This window comes from Balaenoptera ricei, chromosome 16 (assembly GCF_028023285.1).
Source record: "Balaenoptera ricei isolate mBalRic1 chromosome 16, mBalRic1.hap2, whole genome shotgun sequence".
Taxonomy (NCBI): Eukaryota; Metazoa; Chordata; class Mammalia; order Artiodactyla; family Balaenopteridae; genus Balaenoptera; species Balaenoptera ricei.
In genome coordinates this window covers 33,384,272-33,405,767 of record NC_082654.1, presented here as the reverse complement: position 1 = coordinate 33,405,767, position 21,496 = coordinate 33,384,272, and the positions used below count along the sequence as shown (strand labels likewise).

Genomic DNA, 21,496 nt, shown 5'->3' with positions numbered 1-21,496 from the left:
AAGGCAGGGTCTGTTCTCTTGCTGTAGGAATTAAAGGTCATTTCTCCCGGTGTCCTGCTGACAAAGGCCAACATCATGTGTCAGGAGATGATTAAATAACATTATGAAGTAATGAGAATTGATTCCACCTGGGGAGATTGGTCACCCAGGAAGACTGGTCTCACTGTATTATTATTTCAAATTCTAAGTAGTTTATTTGTTCATTGTGCAATTACTATCCTCATTCAGAGGGTCTTTGGCTGTAACATCATTTTTTTCTGAACCATGGCTGGGCTGGGAAGGAATTTTCTTATTTCTGTCTTGTATGTGAAGATGGTGGCTAAAATGCATTTTCTCTTTAACTCATTTTCCTATTCAGCCCTCTTAAAACTTTTTATACCCTATATTGAGGGAAGGAGGAGTTGATAACTGTGTTTACATACATACATAAATATATGTGATATATGTCTTATTGCCCCAAGTAGATTTGATTATAAACTCCTTGAAAGCAGGAAAGTATCTTACGCCTTATCTTTTTTTTTTTTTTAAAGGGAATGCTATTTATTTATTTATTTATTTATTTATTTATTTCATTATTTATGGCTGTGTTGGGTCTTCGTTTCTGTGCGAGGGCTTCCTCTAGTTGCGGCAAGCGGGGGCCACTCTTCATCGCGGTGCGCGGGCCTCTCACTATCGCGGCCTCTCTTGTTGCGGAGCACAGGCTCCAAACGCGCAGGCTCAGTAATTGTGGCTCACGGGCCCAGTTGCTACGCGGCATGTGGGATCTTCCCAGACCAGGGCTTGAACCCATGTCCCCTGCATTGGCAGGCAGACTCTCAACCACTGCGCCACCAGGGACGCCCTCGCCTTATCATTTTTGATTCTGTAACTAATACAGTGTCTTTTACTTATACTCAGTATATATATATATATATATAGTTAAATTCAGGATACTGATAGCTGTTCCTCATAGTATGTGAACAATACTCAATATGAATAGTTTAATGTGTTTATAGAAAATAGCCTGTTGCTTAACTTGAAAATACATTTGAAAAGATAAAAACCACTTTGGCCAGAGTCTTCTGCATAAACAATTTAGATGCTTTCTGTGGCTGTAAGTGCCTTGCCTTTTGACACCTTGGGCAGATATCTGAACTCTCATGTGCTGTTTTGGCTCTCATAGGAAGTGGTTGAAGCCATCGATCGCAGTGCCTTTATCAACTCCGATCTCCCCATCATCATATCGATTGAGAACCACTGTTCATTGCCTCAGCAACGAAAAATGGCAGAAATTTTCAAGGTAAGGTATCAGCTAAATGACGGGATGGTATCTTGGCCTTTGTCTTGTGACTGTTGTTGAGCTTAATTTGGGGCCACTGTGGACCACGCCACAGCTGGACCTCAGCTGTGAAGCACGTACAGTGAACGTCCCTCAGACCTGAGAAATGGGGATGCCCTGGGAGTTTGGGCTGTCTCTTGAGTGGTCCATCTTTTCAACTGGAGTGATAGAAGCACTGTTCTGTGGTCTCCTGAGCATTTCCAGAAAACCTTCGGAGATAACAAGAGACCAACTTTCCAACGCTTTTGATACCACAAATCAGGAATGCCAGGATGTCACCTGTCAGTTGTATGTGGAAAAGCTGAAAATATCTCAGGGCAAATAAGTCAAATCTTCTTGTGGCCCAACTTCATATATGGAGATCCAAGGTGGCGAAGAGGTTAGACTGGCCAGAATAGTGCTGTTAACACTCAGCTCTTCCTTATGCAAGGGAACTATAATGCAGACAGATTTAAGGGCAAATACGCCATTATACTTCCCCCTTCCTCCACTGGTAGAGGCATTTATGGGAATATGGCTCTCAGTGGGAGGGAGGGGCATGGCTAGAGGGAAATGTCCCCAAATACTAATGTCAACAAAACTAATTAGCCTTTCATGTTGCCTTTTCTTTGCCATCATTTAGAATAATGGTCTCTAAACTTTTTTGATTGCATACCCCATCAGTAAAATATACCACGTATTCCTGTTGTGTGTGTATTGACTTATTCATAAATTATATACATATCCTACTTATTAACATATTTTATACATTAATTAAAACATGCAAAAATAGAATATAAAAGAGAGTAACATAGAAAGGATGAAATAAAGAATAACTTTTAAATACTATTATTTATTAATGATACAAAAACCCTTTTGCTATTATAAAAAAAATTTTAAATAAACTTATTCTTTTATTATCTAAATTTTTAGTGGGAGTAATATGATTAACTACACTTCATTATTTTGGAAATTTTTGTGATCACTGACTTGGATGTCTGGTTTTAAGTTTAGTTTATTATTTCAATATTTGGCTTTAACAGCTATAGTAGCTGATAAAAATGCCTTACAAAGATACCTGTATCCAGATGGAAAAGGGGTGCCCTTAACTGCACTTGCCAAATCATGGTACTCATTTCTCAATTCCATTAATGAGGCAAAGGTTCTTATTGGAATTTGGCTAGACAATTTATATGTTTCTTGGTATCAATCTGCTTTTCTTATAAACTTATTGAAAAGGTGTTGCCTTTTATATTTTTAACAGATGAGTTCAGACTCCACTAAAATCCTTCATTTAGAGGATTTTTTTTTTTCAAATTATTTATTTATTTTATTTATGGCTGTGTTGGGTCTTCGTTTCTGTGTGAGGGCTCTCTCCAGCCGCGGCAAGCGGGGGCCACCCTTCATCGCGGTGCGCAGGCCTCTCACCATCACGGCCTCTCTTGTTGCAGAGCACAGGCTCCAGACGCGCAGGCTCAGCAATTGTGGCTCACGGGCCTAGTTGCTCCGCGGCATGTGGGATCCTCCCAGACCAGGGCTCGAACCCGTGTCCCCTGCATTGGCAGGCAGACTCCCAACCACTGCGCCACCAGGGAAGCCCTAGAGGATTTTTTAATCATTAGAGAATCTGCTTCCAGGTAGCCTGAGTGTGCATACATAAGAGTTTTTATGTTAACACACATTGTTTCCTACAACAAAATCACATCACAATAGAAATATTTTTAGACAGCTGTCTTTACTCTTTCCAGAACACAAATTTTATCAATACTTTTGGGCTTCCCTGGTGGCACAGTGGTTAAGAAGCTGCCTGCCAATGCAGGGGACACAGGTTCGAGCCCTGGTCCGGGAAGATCCCACATGCTGCAGAGCAACTAAGGCCGTGTGCCACAACTACTGAGCCTGTGCTCTAGAGCCCGCGAGCCACAACTACTGAGCCCGCGTCCCACAACTACTGAAGCTCACGTGTCTAGAGCCCGTGCTCCACAGCAAGAGAAGCCACTGCAATGAGAAGCCCGCGAACCGCATCAAAGAGTAGCCCCCGCTCGCCGCGACTAGAGAAAGCCTGCGTGCAGCAGCGAAGACCCAGTGCAGCCAAAAATAAATAAATAAAATAAACAAATTTATTTTTTTAAAAAAAGCAATTACTTTCTCACTCAGTGTTAAAACGTTACCCTTATCATATAGGAACAGATTAACAGTGATTTTATCATCATCATCATCATCATCGTCTGGTAACAAAGTACAGCTACCCACTATAAACACAGAAAAAGTCCGAAATTTTAGGATACTTTTTTTTTAAAGAAAATTGTATAACTTAGAATACTCCTTTAACTAACTGCTTTTTCCTTATATAAAATGTGAGCTTCTATATGTTGTAAAAGATTTTCATAATCACTTTTCATCTCATTACAGAATATTTCAAAGAAAAGTCTTTTTGTGAAATTAACCACACGTCGTCACCAAAGCACCCAAACTGTGATCATCTCAATAAGATGTTAGCAAACAAAGATGTGAGGGACTCACCTTTGGTCCCTCTGCGTCAAGAGATCCCCCCTCGTCCCTCAGGGACCTTCATGAACAGTGCCTGACATACAGACTGAGGGCGCCATTTTCAGTCTGTACATTAAGCACTAATAAGCTTCCATTTTGTTCTTTTTTTCATTAAAAAATAACTAGAAATGGAAACTGACATGTTTTCTACCCTCACCCCGAATGGGTCATCCTGTGCCTTCCCCCACCACCCACCTCCTTGGGGGAGACACATTTCCCTTTGAAGACCAGTGCTCAGAAAAGCTTTATTAGAATGGTGTCTGTGGTTCCTTATACTCGGTGGTCACAAATTCTCCCTATTATTTTTCATTTTTGTCCCCACTTCCTACCTACTTCAAGGTTTGTATCCTTGTGACTTCTTACCCATGTCTGGAACAGACCATATTCTACAAATCACAGCCTCTAACTGAATCTCTTTTTCTTCTTTAGTACATCAGACCCCAGAGTATTTTTCTAAATAGTTAGAGCTGGGCCCCCCCTGGAGAGGGGCCTAGACCCCTCCTCCTGGCCTTCTAACCACTTCCCTTCTTTCCAGTAAGAAACTATGCAGGACTCGGGGGCAGGACACACGGATACAACATCTTTCCTAGTTCCTCTTCCTAGGATTTTTAGAACAATTCAACTGGGCTGAAATATCTAGCTGATGATTCAGGTATAGATAAAGGGCATTGATTATGTGTTTTCCTTTATTGTTTTTAGACTGTGTTTGGAGAAAAACTGGTGGCTAAATTCTTATTTGAGAGTGATTTCTCAGATGATCCAATGCTTCCCTCACCTGACCAACTCAGGAGGAAAGTGCTTCTCAAAAATAAGAAGTTAAAAGCCCATCAGACACCGGTGGATATATTAAAGCAAAAGGTACTCTCTTGTTAAAGAAGTTATGAGTATGCTGTGTGCCCAGAACAAAGAAATTAATGTCATTCTAACCTTTCAGATGACTGATGGGTAACCAGTTTTTGAAGATTCAGTTTCCTCGAATGATACATTTGATTTTTGGCTTTCCACTGAATAGACTGATAAATACTCTCTTCCCACTTACATAAAATTTTATTTCGAAAAATTGATGTGGAATGTACCTCATTATTTAATTTATTCTGAGCAGGATAATATGTGACTCTTGTCTCTGGGCCTGGGCTTCACAGCTGTCAATCCCACAATGGTCGCTATAGTCCTCTTTAAGAAGAGTCCCCTGTCGGGAGAGCACTTGGACATGGGGTTATGACTCCTGAGGTCAGTAGTAGAACCCCAATAGCAGCAGCCCTGTGCTCCCAGCATGGAAGTTGGCACAGTGTATCACTGTGGCATATGGACCCCAAGGCACTTCTGTACCTGCCTCACCCATAGAGATCTAGTCCCCGAGCACCACAAACTTGCCTATGTAGGAGGGCCCTCAGCCCAAGGATCTGTGAAAAAGTTCAGGTCCAGGACCACTGAGTCCATATGCCAGGTTGAACTTACTCATCCCACAGAATGACAGCTGCCAAAACTATTTGTCCTATTTAGGAGAGCACTGTTGGCCCTGAAACACCACTTTTGAAAATTATAGCAACCAAGAGTTGCTGCATGAACCTCAGCGCCCCGCAGGACTAGAATGGTGCAGCCCCGGCAGCGTGGACAGTCCAAAGTAAAACTAGGTCACGGCCTGGAGCTTTTAATTTCTCTCTGAGCATCACCTCCAAGCCTCTAGGCCCTACTCCAGTTCTGCTTTAAGTGGTTCCCAGAGAACAGATGGATTCTATGAGCCCAACAGATTTGGAACCTTTGTCCTAAGTCATTGATTAAAAAATGTCAAGTCGAGCTGTACAGCAGAAACCAACACAACATTTTAAATCAACTATACTCCAATAAAAAAATTTTTTTTTTAATTTCAAGTCGAATCGAGTCAAAAGTCCAGTTTGACCTAGTTGAGTAGTCTATTTGGAACAATCGTCAAATCTTCACTTCCATTAAGAATATTTGGATATTCTTCCATCTGTGGATATGCTTGGATTTGTGAATCTTAAGATGTGATTTCCAGAAGTCAATGCTCAGGGTCTGCAGCACAAGGACCGTGAAACCATCACCTCTCTTAATTTGAACTTTATATCTCAGTTAGTACAACCTAGGACCGTTCTCGCTATTTAAATTCTTTAACGCCTACCAGGCTCATGTTGAGTTTGTAGAGAGCAAAGAGTTCAGTTATTTTCACAGGACTAAACTTATGCCTAGTCTCACCATTTTTCCAGGTTTACAATTAATTTTAAACTTTTGTGTAGCAGGAGTCTCACATTTATCTCTATTAAACTTGCTCTTCTTGGTTTTGGTTTGTTATTATAGCATACAAGGTTCTTTGTGGATTTTGACATCTGTCATCCAATTATTTATTAGCAGTTTTCCAAATTGTGCCTTCACCCAAGTTGCTCTTGAGCCAGACGGCCAAGTGGAGAGCCCTGTGGCCCTTCTTGCAGGACCTCCCTCAAGTTTAGGTGATTATCACTCTTGTCTGGTGCTCTCTTCTCTGAAGCCCAGACTTCTGCAGAATCTGCTTCAACCTCTTTCTTTATAGAATAGAAATTGAGATCTAGGCCTTTATGGGACTTTCTCGAAGCCACCTAGTTCATAGTGGCAGAGCCAGGATTCTGATTCAGGTCTTCAGGGAAGACCTTGTCAAAGGCAACACAGAAGTAGGATACATTGATAACAATCACTGGGGCACTTTCAAAGACACAGATTCTTAGGTCCCAAATCTGCCCAACTAAATCAGAATTTCCATAAGGAAGACTTGGTAATCTGTTTATTTAAAAATAATTCTTATCCCCCCTGAAAGTTGGAAAATACTGCTTATCTGTTATTTCCCACAAAGTGAGTTACCTTACCCGCAAAGTCTAAAGAGGTTACTGTGTGGGAGATTTGTTCTTAGTAAACCTATGCTACTCTTGCGAATCGCCTCTTTATTTTCTGTGTTCTCACAACCAAATAATCCATTCTGAGATTCTGTCAGGCATTACTTTGGCACTTTCTACCATACAACTTCCACAACTTACCTCTTCCTCCTTTTGGAAAAATGGGACAATATAATCCCATTTTCAGTTTTTTAAAATCGCTTCCAGAGCCCCATGATTTCCCAAGGGGTACTGACAGTCATATCTGCAAGGCCTTTTAATTGCCTGGCAGGTTGTGGGTCTAGACCTGGTTATCTGAGTTCACACGGGGTTGGGTGAATGCATGCCAGGAGCTCCAGTGTGCTCAGACCAACCCTCTAACTTAGAAGGTCTGGGTCCTTTCTGTGCAAGGAACTCACCCTCAGCAAGGATGCACTGACTCAGAGCAGGATTTCTGAAGCCCTCCATCTGCCTCAGGCTCGTGCTAAGGCTCTTGCCGAGGATCCTTAACTATACCCCGCCAGATCACCAGTATTCTGCCCTTGGTCTCCTGAACTCCAACCTGCTAGACTCAGACAGTTCACACTCAGTGACAGGTGCTGTGCTAGGGGCTGGGGGAACAGAGCAAATGAGACATGGCTCCTGCCTGGACCCATGTGAGCCAGTTCTTCACCTGACACCCCGCTCTAACCCCCAGGCCTATATCTGAATTGCTTTTATCAAGGGCTGGGGTCCTGTTTTTCTGCCTCAAAATAAGTAGGATATGGCAAAGAATAAGGAAGTCAGCTCTTGGCTGTCGCTGGGCCACCTGTCCCATACTTCCTGCACTGGGGGAAGTACCTGAGCGTCGAAGGGACCTGGACACTCCACCTTCTGACATTTGCTGGTTGTGGGACTTTGAACGGCAGCACCCCCATTATTGGTTCTCAAAACCTTCTGTCAGGGGGCCCACCAGGCTCTTGGCATCATCATTCTCGGTACTTGGCTCCACCCTGCATGTTTACTGCCGGAAGGCCCTTTGCTTATCCAGGACAGATAGACTTGCTTTTGTAGCTCACTTGTGCCTAGAGCAGATTTCCCAAAGCTTGGAAGAATGCTACTCCTGTGAGACACTCTGAAAAAAGAAAAGAAAATTTTCCTGGTTAAATAAGTGTGGGAAATGCTGCACTGGAGATCTTTGAAGAACCGTGGTGCCCTTTAGCATATTTAATGAAGGCTCTGTGAAACTCAGTTTCTGTAAGATGCTGTTTTTAAACTTCCACTGTGTTTTGTGGTTACTGTAATTCTCATTTTTTTACATGACAGCTATTAACACGCATGGCGCTAGCGTTCCATAAAAATGTTGAGCCTAGACAATGCCCAGTTATCTGGAGTAGACGGCATGTAAAAGATTTATCTCAATATCAACATAGTCTACACTGTATCTTCCTTATGTATATATTTTTATTATAAAGGTAATATAACCACATTTCGGAAAACTTAAGGAAGAATTATTTTAAAACACACATAATTCCAAAGCCAAACACAACCTGTATCACAAGGATTCTTAACCTTAGTAATATCCACAGACAGAATTCAGGGGGTCCATGAAATTAGATGAAAAAAATTAAATTTTTTTTTGGCTGCGCCATGCGGCTTACAGGATCTTAGTTCCCCAACCAGGGATTGAACCCATGCTCCCTGCAGTGGAAGTGCTGAGTCCTAACCACTGGACCACCAGGGAATTCCTGAAAAAAAATTACGTCTTCATTTTCACTAACCTCTAGCTGAAATTTAGCCTTTCCTCTGATTATAAATGTAGGGAACAAACCACAGTAAAGTTGGCAACATCTATGTCTTTGTCACCAGTAGAAATCACAGATGTTTCATATTATATCACAGCTGTTGCTAATATCTCCAAGAATTATTTATGCTCATCACTATTTCAGAAATGTTACTTGACCTACCATTATATATTTTTTACTATGTTAATAAATAAACATATTATTCCTATAGCACAATTTTTTCTTAACATTTGATAACTGTATCAGCATTCTTTTTTTCCTTTGTAATCTTATGTATTTTGTTCTATGCATTTAAAATATCATTCTGAGAAGGGACCTTACCTCACCAGACTGCCTAAGGGGCCTGTGCCATAAAAACAGGTCAAGAATTCCTACCGTATTAACATTTAATAGCTAGCCTTTTATGCACATCGTTTTATATAATTATAATCATTATATGTAGACAGAAAGATACATAGTTATTGAACAAAGGATGTACAATTATATATATATTTGCATAGATACATGTATATATGTATATGCTTACATGTATAAATATTATTTATATCTATACACACACACAAAATTCTGTATCCTTTGTTCAATAAATATATATCACAATTATTTGTCAAGTCTTATTCTCTCAAGCAGATATACCATAGTTTACTGACGTCACTCCTCTATTGTTGGACTTTTAGGTTGCTTCCTGCTTTTAATTCACGCAAGTAACTTTGCCTGTATTTTGCACTATTTCCTTATGCTAGGCCCCAGATTTATATTTATTCTTGTGTCCTGTGATATTCCTTCACAGTAATTCTAGTCAAATGTAGAAGCACATGACCTCCCCGATAGCACACATCAATTTTCCAGAAATCTCTAGGCCTATTTTGTTAATCTGACTGACGGTTCAGATAAAGGTCTGTTGAAAAAACTTTATTTAAATCAACTATTCTTTTGGTCTCGTCCATAGGAATTCTAACATTTTTCTCAAGGTCAAAGGCCTTTAGATAGTATTTTAAGAAGGGGGGAAAAAAAACAGTTTCTTAGCAGAGATTTACTTTTCCAAAATGGATGGGCTGATTTGCTTCTTCATCATTTGGGATTGATGGTGGTTTTCTGAAGCACCCAGCTTTCTCCTGGTGGGGTTGTCCTAGGAAACCTGGATGGCTGGGCACCACACATGGATTCCTTGTGATTGTTTCCTAAAAGCTCCTGGATTCCTCCTGTAGGGACGTTAACATTCACTGAAGTATTGACGTTGTGCTTTAAGTGACTGTAGAGTTTTGGGGCTTTTCTCAAATAATCAAAATAGGTTAAGCCACTTTTTATGACTGTGGTGAGCCTTAGGTGGTCATTTGGTAGCTATAAATGAAAGTTCGGTAGCTGGGCATCTGCAGTCTTTAATTACGGATATGTTACAGGCTCATCAGCTAGCGTCCATGCAAGCTCAGGCTTATAATGGCGGCAGTGCCAACCCTCCACCTGCTAATAACGAAGAAGAGGAAGATGAAGAGGACGAATATGATTATGACTATGAATCCCTCTCTGACGGTAAGAGAGCCAACCCTATGCTATACGCAGGGAAGTGCCTGGAAGATTTTTCTACTGGGTTTTTTGGGTGTCTTTTTTTTCCAAAAATAAGTCTGATGCTCCATAGACCAACAATACAGATTGTTGTAATATTATCTAAGAGTTTCTGGAATCCTGCTGCTTAGCAAGGAGGACCTGTCCTCCTTGGAAAGGGATTCTGTCAGCCACTACAGACAGCACTCAAGGAAAGAGTAGGAGGGTATGGGAAGCAATCCAGGGGTTGTTCCTAAATTGGTTTCTAGAGGAAGAGGTGGAATTACTGCAGAGAGACCCCGTTCCCACCCTTTCAGCATCTGGTGTAGCGGATGCTCTTGGCAGGAATTGTAGACGAGGGCTGACTCTTTTCTCTCCCCTGCACCACCTGCAGGGGGCAGCATCGCGTTCCTGTGCTTTCTGCTGCTCCCCTTCACTGCTTTCGCTCCTGCTTTCTAAGAGCATAGCAAAGAAAGAAGCAGCATTTCCCTTCCCCGCCCCCCTTCCCTGGTTCTCACATTACTAAGCCAACCAGACATTTCCTTCTGGCCCCACCAAAAAGATATGGGTGATGGCTAATGGTGCAATACAAAAAAGTCACATGAATGATGTTACTTACCTATTAAAGGTGAAGGATTCTTCTTAGGAGATAATTAGGTTTCAGTTGTGTTTCATTTGCACTAAATTAGTGTCATTTGCTAGAGATTGCAAAATGTTTTCTCAGGTACCACTGCTGATGGTAGACTGTTTAATTTTGGCAACTTCTGAAAGACAAACATTTAGTAATGAAAAAATACCAATATTCTTGTTTATTTAAACGTTATAAATGTAGACTATATTACTTCTCTATAGGATATTGTCTTGTTAATATGCAGATATGCGCAGACCAGTAACCGTTTACCACTTGCATTAAGAGAATCAAGCTACACTCCTTCATATATCTGCTTTTCACGCAGCACGATTGTCTCCTGGCCGTGTTTGGTTTTGTGAGCCTCCGTCATAGCCAGCAGCTACAGTCCAACTTCTTTCTGCCCCCAAGTGCAATACTAGTCTCTGTCCATGTAATATTTGTCCTTAGTAATTGTTGATTGCTTCATACCGTCAACTAAAAGCCAATGTACTCGATCTGAAGTCCCATCAGATAACACGAAGGGCATATTCTCTAATGGGGAGGTCGAAAGAGGGAGAAAATGGGAAAGAGTCAAGGTCATTTCTTGTATCCTGTTCCTCAGAAGTCATGGGAGTATGAATCTTTTTATATTGACTTATTCCTCCCTGTGGATCTCTACCACAGTCATGGTAATGTTGTTTCATAGAACAAATTTATTTGATAAGAAATGAAAACCACATTTAAGAAATCAACCAAATCCAGATGTTATTTGCCCCTGTAAGAAGTTAGTGCTCTGGAAGATAAATTCACTCTCTATCATAAGTTACTTCTGTGTTTTTTTCTGTACTTTTGAAAACAGGAAAGAAAAGACTTTTCTTAATTATTAGTAATAGCAGTATAGGAAGTTTTGATATGCAGATAACAAAATGCATGGGGGAAGGTGGGGGAAGGAGCTTTCTGATTTATTTTCAGTTAGGAGGGTAAAATTTAAACCCTACCCCACTGAATCTCTAGGACAGTTGCATGCTTTTTAAAAACCCACATGTGCTGGGGTGGGGTATACATGGAAAGCACCCGCAGGTTCTGCTCCAATAGACTGTGAGACCTTGGGTCAATGTCCTTTCGCCACTCTAGACTTTAGGCCCCTCAGATGCATAATGGGAAGATTTTGTTACAGGTTGTCTGATGTTCTCCCTTCTAGCACTAACATCTATGATCTATGACAGTTAATTCCAATACCACCACATGATAATTTCCCATTTCATTAAAAGAGTCCTCTGACTGGCTGATTCCCAAATAGGCCTTGTAGTTGATTATGCCGGGACTTGTTTAAGCTTACCCTATTAAGGCATCCTGATGCTACTGTTAAATGCCAGACAGTCTTGCACTTTTGGTCATGGTTTGTGGTGCCGAGCTCATCCCTGCCTCCTTCCCTCAACCTCACTTTCTCTGGCTGAGATAAGAAGAAAACAGGAACCTGCTTGCTAAGGGTAGGACCATTCCCAGCTTCTTAGCAGCACCCCGAAAGTTTCTAAGCTTCTGGTAATGATGGATCCCTTTGAGGATGAGATGGAAGCTGTGACCAGTCCCCTCAGAGAAATAAACATGGTCTCAAATTTCTACATAAAATTGCAGGAGTTTTCACAGGCCTTCTGAGCCCCTCGCAGGCACCTCAGGCTAGAAACCCATCTCTAAAGTCTGGGTGGCCCAGTTTATCTCTGTGACAGCTCTAGTCCTCAGTTTTCACATATATAAAATGAGCAAATTCGTCTAAAACCTCTTTTGGTTATAAAAATGTGATAGTTCTGGGCTTCCCTGGTGGCGCAGTGGTTAAGAATCTGCCTGCCAATGCAGGGGACATGGGTTCGAGCCCTGGTCCGGGAAGCTCCCACATGCCGCGGAGCAACTTAAGCCTGTGCGCCACAACTAATGAGCCTGCGCTCTAGAGCCCGCGAGCCACAACTACGGAAGCCCGCGTGCCACAACTACTGAAGCCTGCGCGCCTAGAGCCCTTGCTCTGCAACAAGAGAAGCCACCGCAATGAGAAGCCTGCGCACCACAACGAAGAGTAGCCCCCACTCGCTGCAACTAGAGAAAGCCAGCGCACAGCAACGAAGACCCAACGCAGCCAAAAATAAATAAAATAAAATAAATTATTTTTAGAAAAGAACACTTTAAAAGAAAAAATGTGGTAGTTCCTAGGCACAGAATTACTTCCAGAAAATCTAAAGGAAGTTGCAAATGAGGCTCAAATATTTCAGGAACTGCTACTCTGCCTTTTGGCCACTAAGTTCTTGATGAATATTTATTCAATTAAATTTTATTAAATAAATATCAATTAATTTTTTCCCAACCTTGCTGTTTATCTTGACTAGCTTTGAACATGCACTAGAGTAGAGATTTGAATTTCCAATTTCATATAGACATTCTATGACTTCGTATATATGAAGTCTAATGACTGCATGATTCTAACAAATTAATCAGTTTCTATCCATTTGACATAAAGTATTTTGGGGAGTATTAGGACAATCAGTAGCTGAAAATACATAATGTGAATGTGGCAGCATGATTAACGTTAACAATGTTTGCACTTCTTTTATTGCTAGCCTTTGCATCCCTTAGTAGTCAAAATATTAAATCGATGGAAGATTTCTTATTTCATTTACCTTGTAATCTAAGCTGTTGTTATTCATGCTTTGCTTCATACCTTAGTTTAATTTATCTGGCTTTTTGCCTTAATTTTCCTTATGTTTATCCCCTTTCTGATTCTGTTTTTCTGTAGCAGATGTCCTTACTGCTTCTCCTGCTCCTAACAGTCAGGAAGGTAAAGCCACTTGAACCTGACCTTTTAACTGCATGAATGTCGGCATTCTGTTTCCATTTGCTTAGGCCTGACTAGCATGAAGTTGTGACCCTCATAAGAATAAAAATGTAATGAAATGATTGATCTCATTTATTTCTTGGCAGCCTGCATGGCCCTGATTTGGTATAAGGATATTTTGGTCTAAGCATTTGTGATCTGATGAGATAGTAAAATCATGGGTGAGAAATGAGCTTTCTTGTTTTTCATTTTAAAAGAACATAATCATGTTATATCTCTAACACCTTTAAAATCATTTTGAATAGTAATACCAAAACAAGAGCAAAGTATAAGATTATCTGTCATACTTTGGAAATTTTTAGATATATTTTAATTCTTATCCTTAAGATTTTCCCTTAATAAATTGATAGACAGTTATGAAAACTTTACTTTCCAATTAAGCATAATTGTGAAAACTGCATTGCAAGTAAGTGTCTTTTTCCCTCTGGTTTTGACATTTCTAGAGGTAAAAAAAGCTAATAGCTTCACTTTAAAGTGAGAGTGATTAACTCGTGCCTGCACCATCTAGAAGTGCTTCAGCCACTAAATCCTTCCCAAACTTGTGTGCTGAGAGCTTCTTGACAGGGTGTCTTCCATAATGTTTGCACAGTTCCAATCATCTGTATGAAAATGAGCTTTCTCATTTAGATTACGTCTATATGGTACCAAAACTACTGGTAAATTAGTCTATTCAATCAAAAGTAAATGTATCGTTTAACAAATTTTTAAAATTATACTTCAAGCCATCATTTTGGTAACATGTAGCCAGCGCCTCAGGCTTACAGATAAGCACAAGTACCTGAACATCCTTGCAATGATGTAGCCATAGCCCTTAAGTGAAGCATTCAGTTCTTGTTCACTGAAGCCTGCCAACTCATTTTCAGACAACATTCTAGAAGACAGACCTGAAAATAAATCATGTAATGACAAACTTCAGTTTGAGTATAATGAAGAAATCCCCAAGAGGATAAAGAAAGCAGATAACTCTGCTTGCAACAAAGGAAAGGTGGGTGAATGGTTTCTGTTAAATTACACTTGGACCGTCAGTTTCAGATAGGATTTCACTCCCTCCCTATCCTTTCCCTTCACCTCTCCGCTCACTTTCCCTTAGATGCCAAAGTCCACATGGTGATGATATGGGACCCCCATCTGCAATTTATAGAAGGTTAGTCATCGATTCGTCCAGCCAATACCTACTGAAGATGTAGTGTGTGGCAGGCAATGAGATAGCACAGGAGGTGATTTGGCCATGGAGACAAACATGTTAACAGTGCTTGTAGATAAGTACAAAGAACAGTGATTACACAGTGTTATCAGAGCACGATGGTGTTGAGAAGCAGACAAAAACAGGGCGTTCAGACCAGGAGGCTGGTACGTTCAAGGAATTGCTAGAAGTTTTAAAGGTGTTCGGGATGACCAGGAAGATAAACAGGCCTGATTGGGAAGTGTTAACAGAGGAAGGACAACAAGAATAGAAAGAAAAATGAGATACCTGGACCCAACCCTCAAGCGCCGCACAGTGTATAGACTCTGAGCAGATCTATAGACATAGTTACAGTGACATTGTTGGACAACAAAATAATAAAATATGCCAAAAATTTGAGCCACAGAGGATACATACTCCGCTGTCTGTTCGTCCAACAACTATGTATTGAGTGTTCCACATTTAAGACGCTGGACTGTGCTCTGAGGGAAGATGAAGGATGAGTTAGACTCAGCCCTTTGCTCTCAGAAAGCCTTTCTCTAGGGAAGGTGTTAGGACATGTATATGGATAAGGTAGAGCAAGTGAAACACAGTGATGGCATGAGAAAGGAACAAAGAGCTTTAGGGATTCCAAGGTGAGTGGCATATACCTTCCCTGTAAACCAGTATCATTTTTCCCTTGATAGGTTTATGACATGGAACTGGGAGAAGAATTTTATCTTCCTCAGAATAAAAAGGAAAGCAGACAGATTGCACCAGAGCTTTCTGACCTTGTCATCTATTGCCAAGCAGTAAAGTTTCCAGGTAAGAATAGACAGTATCAAATGAACTTATTTACAAACAGAAACGGACCCACTGACTTAGAGAATGAACTTGTGGTTGCCGGGAGAAGGGGGGATAGTTAGGGAGAGTGGGATTTAAATCTACACACTGTATTTAAAATGGATAACCAGCAGGGACCTACTGTATAGCACAGGGAACTCTGCTCAATATTATGTAACAACTTAAATGGAAAAATAATTTGAAAAAGAATAGATACATGTATATGTATAACTGAATCACGTTGCTCTACACCTGAAACTAACACAATGTTGTTAATCAAGTACTCCAATATAAAATAAAAGGTAAAAAAAAAAAAAAAGAATAGACAGTATCATTTATAACATTTAAAGATACCAAAAGATTAAAATATTCTATTTATTTCATTGGGCATTGTGAATGCTCTCCAAATAACTAAATTGTGTTGCTGAAATCATTGTTACAGTATCTTCTAAATATTTATTATTATTATTATTATTTGCTTTGATGCTGATGAGGAAAATACCATAAAATGTTCATTTTTCAGATCATATATCTCTCCATTATAGTTAATAATAATAATATTCATAACATCTAATAGCTAAAATATTAAGCACTTAATACCAGGATTTACGCTAAGTATTTTACATACATCATCTTAAATGACTCCATAATAATTCTATGAGTAGGTGGATTTATCTCCATTTTTAAATAATTTTAAATAACAGTCTGAGAGAGATGAAATAATTGGCCCAAGGTTTCAGAGCATATCAGTTAAGACTCTTTCGTTTGAAAGTGGCAGAAGTTACTTAAGCAAAGAAGAAATTTATTGGCTTATGTGTTGAAAAGTGAAGGGATATATGAGTTTCAGGTACAGCTTGGTCCAGGGCTTTCTCTCTCCATATTTCTCACTCAGCTGCTACTATGTTGGCTCTTTTCCCTTTGCGGTTGCAAGGCAGCTGCAGCAGGCTAGCGCTGCATATTTCTAGATTCAGCTTCAGTATGACTCTCTTCCAGAAGTTTCAGCAGCAGTTTCATGGTTTTTCACTGGATCCTTTGCCCCTCCCTGAACCAATCACTGTGGCCAAGGACATGCAGTGCTCTGGCTGTCTAGGGCTTAGGTCACATGCCCCATCCCTGAGCTGGGTAGTGAGTCTCCACCCAAACTGCAAAGATCAAGGACAAGGTTTCAGTGGAGAGGTTTCCCCAGTTGGCCATTTTTAGAAGTACAAGTGAACTTAAGCTGATAAACCACTGCCCCCCCAAAAAATGTGCATTTCAGTTAATAAGTGGTAGAACTATGATTCTGAAGCCTATCTATCTCCAAAGTCCTGCCTTTAACCCTAGCGCTACCCTGCCTCTCTTGTTAGGGTGTGCTGTCAATGAGCTCATCCAGATGGGGCAGCAGGAGGTGGAGGGCAAACAGGAAAGTCCATAAATATATAGAAGTCAGAAAAATTCATCTGCTCCTATTAAGAAGAAGGATTCCCTTGTACAAGATTTCTGAGAACAGGAAAGCAGCTGGAATTGGGGGATCCGTCTAAATGTTAGTAAGCAGCATATACGAACTTGGCCTAGAGAGGGATGTTAAAATACCAACCCTCATTTTTTTTTAAGATGGTCTGGACGCAGATCCTGGCTTCCAGAGGCTTATCTTAAGCCCTAGTTCTCACACTCTGCCCTGCAAATGGGACAGAGGTCCTGGACTATTGAAAAACTAGGTAACGAGTGGTCTCTTCACACACCAGAAGGGGAAAAAAATCATAGATTGAACTTTCTCGATTTTAAGTTTTCTCCCATAAACTGTTTTTAAACTTTTGGCAGCTGCTACTGCTTATCTACTAGCAAATTCTGTTGAGGAGGATGAGAATAAATAAGTAGCAAGCAAAGATTTCAAAGAAATGCAAGACCTTAGCTATGTAGGTTTAGTTTCACAGATCCTGACTTTCTGTCTCATAAGTACAGTATGACCATATCTGCAGCTGGTGAAATTGTTCTTATCACGGGGTAAAATCCTTTCACTGTCAAAGAGCCTCGTGGCCTGCATGTCCTTCATCACAGGAACAGATGTGAAGACCACTCCATCCAAGAATCATACACACTGCATCTCTTGTTCTTTATAAATTCAGCTGCCACTGCACCCAAACCATTCCTCTGGCTTTGTCTTTTCCTCTCAAGCACTGAGTAAACAAAGAGCACAAATTCCAAGAGATATTTGAAGTCACTGTGAGAGATAAAGTTTCTGTACAGGTAGAGAATTGTGGAAGGGTCAAAACGTCATTTGGTCTAGCTTTTGACTTGAGGCACAGGCGAAGCGTGGGGTTGTTTGACTTATTTTTAAAATTCCAAGTATGCTGTTTTTTTTAAGTGTTTATATTATTAACACACATTCTTTATAGGTATACTATATTCTAATATATTTTTTTAGTAATTGAAGTTTCTTATATTTTTCTTTCCCCAAATTTATTTTCTTTCTCAAAATGACTAAATTGTATTGCCAGAATCATTGTCGTAATACCTTCTAAATATTTATTGTCATTATGATTAGTTTTGATGCTCAGGAGGAAAATACCATAAAGTGTTCATTTTCTTGAGCCGTAACTTAATAAATTATATGAATTACAATAATAAAAAAAATGTTCATTTTGCTACACTGTTGATTTTAATTTTGCTACGTTATCAATTTCAATGCATCTCACCTTTCACCATCCCAAGTCCCCTCCAAGGAGCCACATGCAAAAAACTCTTCCGAGCGGTGAGGCACCATGAAAATCATGGGTACGACCTTCCCCAGAAGTAAAGTAACTTCCCCAAGATCACAGACCTGCTTCAGTGGCAGGGCTCACTACTCAGTGAGCTTGGCCAGGACAGTTCTATAACTTCTCTGCACTTCGGATTCCCTACCTGTGAAAGAGGCATAACAGTGCTAACTTGCAGGGTTATTGTAAAAAGTAGCGATAAGGTATGCAACGTGATTAGCACACTATCTGGAAAATAGTTGGCTCTCTTGAAATGGCTGTTGTCATTTTCATTGGTGAACAGACCAGCAGGGGAGATGAAGGTTCTTTGTTGCTCCTTCAATTACTTCTCTGGGCCTCTCCAGATTCCTTCCCCTTTCTTTATCACCCAGCCCTTGTTTCCTTACGTGCTCACCGCCCCCCCACCCCAGAGAATGCCCAGGCTCCTCACAGGAGGGCCCACATACCCCTGGAGGATGCCAACATGTGCCGGGGTGTGTGCAAAAACCCCAGAATGAACACGGCCCCTCACTCTGACCCCTCATCTCTTTTACTCGGGAGAAAATCCATTGTTAGATCATTGTGTAGAGGGCAAAATTCACATAAAGTTTTAAGGTAAAGCATAAGAACTCACTAGTCCAAGTTTGTGCATCTTTGCAGTTTTGGATACTTCAGAGAAAAAAAAATGTAGAAGCCCCACAGCTGCTGTGTACTGAGCATTTTCTCTGAACAGAACACTCTATTAAGTATGCGGATATACATTATCTTATTTAATCCTAACCATGACCCTTTTGGAGATGAAGAAGTGGTCAGAGAGGTTAAGTAATTTGTGTGAGGTCGCATCGCAGGGAACAGGGTTTAAACACCGGAGTCTACACTCTTATTAAACACTACTTTATCCTGTCTTCTCTGATGATGTTCTTGGAAGATAAATTTTATCTCAAAGTGGCCCCCCGAATGCTGTTTCAGCTAAAGGAAATACTCTCTAATGGTACAATTGTAGACAGTGGGAATGGTTTGGAGGCACTGGTGCCTTTAAATTACACTTCCTGCCCTGGAGCCAGGTCTGCATGGTGTGCATTCATTTCCTCATTCAGCAAATATCTGTGAAGTTCCCACTTCGCCCGGGCACTGTGACAGGCAGGAAGGATTCAGGGAGTGGTTGGACCAGAAGAGAGAAAGAGAAGCCATGAAACATGATTACCATCATAATCTGTTTCCCATTCAATCCTCAGATTAACCCTGTGAGTGAGTTCCTATCATTGCACCCATTTTGTAGGTAAGAAAACTGAGGAATCAAGAAGGCAGATGTTAAGTCAAAGCTCATTCGGGAAGGAATTGATCCTAGACAATTATGATGCTACCGCTCAGGCTCTTGGCCATTCTTTCATCTCTCCAAACTGCGTGATTAGGTTCTGGAGCCCTTTCTTTTCACGCAATTTTTCGAAATCTTTCTGGTGTACAATCAGATGGGTGTGAGTGTGATCTGTGGTCGTCCTGTAATAATCATGCAGGCCTTGTCACATTTGCCAACAGAGATAAAAACTTTGCTATCATTGCCTGCAATGCTATCATTAACGGTGCTAAAAATGCTAGTAGGTCTTCTGTACTGGGTTACAAGGGAATAGTAGGACTTCAAAACAAACATTAACAGGGATGGAAAATGTTGAGTTCCCTTGCTTGTAGTTTTTGGCTTATTTATCTTCATTTTATGGGAACAGGCCTGTCAACTCTAAATGCATCTGGCTCTAGCAGAGGAAAAGAAAGGAAAAGCAGGAAGTCCATTTTTGGCAACAATCCGGGCAGAATGAGCCCCGGGGAGACAGCATCATTTAACAAAACATCTGGAAAAAGTAAAGTCACCTTCTAACAGTATTTTGCTTGAGTCTGCATGCTGGAGGATTCCAGTATTTCACTAAGCACTTCCCTGGAACTTTTTAAATCTTTTTTTATTTTCATGAATGTTCATGTTATCTAAGTGTGGTATAAATATTTTTTAAATTACAAAATTACCCCCTTAACTTCCTAAAAAATAGCATTTCACTGAAGGTGTTCTAACAGTGTTTGCCTCAAAAATAAAAATTGGAGCCACCTTGGAACCTTCTAGTGGTTCTTGGAACTGCACTCTTCACCATTATAACTCCAGAAGATATATTCATTTTATCTCTAATTACTTTTTATTGTCAAAGTAATAAATTCTCATAGTTAAAAAACTCAAACAATACAGAGTATTATTAAAGTTTCTTTCCACTCACAATGTCCCAGTTCTAGTCCCCAGAGGTAACCACTGTTAAGTTTATTGTGTTTAGTTCAAGAAAAATAAGATCCTTTTTAAGATAATCCAAATGGGATATAACTGAACATAACTTGTATAACTTTTATACTTGCTGTAACTTTCCACATAGCTTTCTGTACATATAATCTACCTTCTCCTTATTGCCCCTGTGGCATTCCATTGTGTGGAATGCATTTATTTAACCGCTTCCTCGCTGGTGGAACTTTTGGGTTGCTTCCCGGGTTTTTTGTTGCTTTTTTTTTTTTTTTCTTGCTGTAAAAAACACTGCTAGATTGAACACCCTTGTACATATACTGTTGTGTATTTATGCAAATATATCCTCAGGACAGATGAGGTACCGAGGCAAAGGACTTTCAGGCTTTTAATTTTAAAAGGTGTTGCTGCACTCATTTTAGCTATCCCTTTTTGGGAGAAGGTCTAATTGGCTTTATTATTTTTTGACCCTTGAACGGCTAGCATCCCATCTAGCAAGTAGAAAGGCATACCCTCGATAGCTATCATTTCGTCTCAAGGTGGTGGACTCGCTCGCAAGTAACACTCAAGATGTATTCTGACGTGTGATGTGTTGTGATTGTTTCCTGGGGTGTTGTTCAGGTTTCTCTTGCTAAAATATTTAAAGTTTTCTGCACTAATCTGAGGCTAATCTTTGGGGGGTTTAGATTCCTGTGAAGGAATGCGACAGGCCTGGGAGGACTCGCCTTCCTCTGTCAACCCAACCACGTCCCTCAGCGCGATCATTAGAACTCCCAAATGCTACCACATCTCCTCGCTGAATGAAAATGCCGCCAAACGTCTGTGTCGCAGGTATTCTCAGAAACTGATCCAGCACACTGCCTGCCAGCTGCTGAGGACGTATCCGGCTGCCACCCGCATCGACTCATCCAACCCCAGCCCCCTCCTCTTCTGGCTCCATGGGATACAGCTCGTGGCGCTCAACTACCAGACAGATGGTAATG

General features: G+C 40.6%; 1 protein-coding gene across 6 annotated transcripts in view; it reads left to right on the top strand.

Annotated features, from left to right (window-relative positions):
* Positions 1 to 21,496, top strand: part of PLCE1 (phospholipase C epsilon 1) — a 315,814-nt gene that overhangs the window by 266,568 nt on the left and 27,750 nt on the right. For 5 of the 6 annotated variants that reach the window (XR_009498041.1, XM_059900486.1, XM_059900488.1 and 2 more), the window contains 7 exons: positions 1,163 to 1,279; positions 4,547 to 4,705; positions 9,893 to 10,022; positions 14,389 to 14,510; positions 15,395 to 15,512; positions 19,966 to 20,097; positions 21,200 to 21,490. Coding sequence is in view for 5 of the 6 variants with exons in the window: in XM_059900486.1 (XP_059756469.1) it covers positions 1,163 to 1,279; positions 4,547 to 4,705; positions 9,893 to 10,022; positions 14,389 to 14,510; positions 15,395 to 15,512; positions 19,966 to 20,097; positions 21,200 to 21,490 (1,069 nt within the window). In the remaining variant the exon portion in view is untranslated. The remainder of the gene's footprint in view (positions 1 to 1,162; positions 1,280 to 4,546; positions 4,706 to 9,892; positions 10,023 to 14,388; positions 14,511 to 15,394; positions 15,513 to 19,965; positions 20,098 to 21,199; positions 21,491 to 21,496) is intronic. The other variant, XM_059900489.1, reaches the window with a different exon arrangement.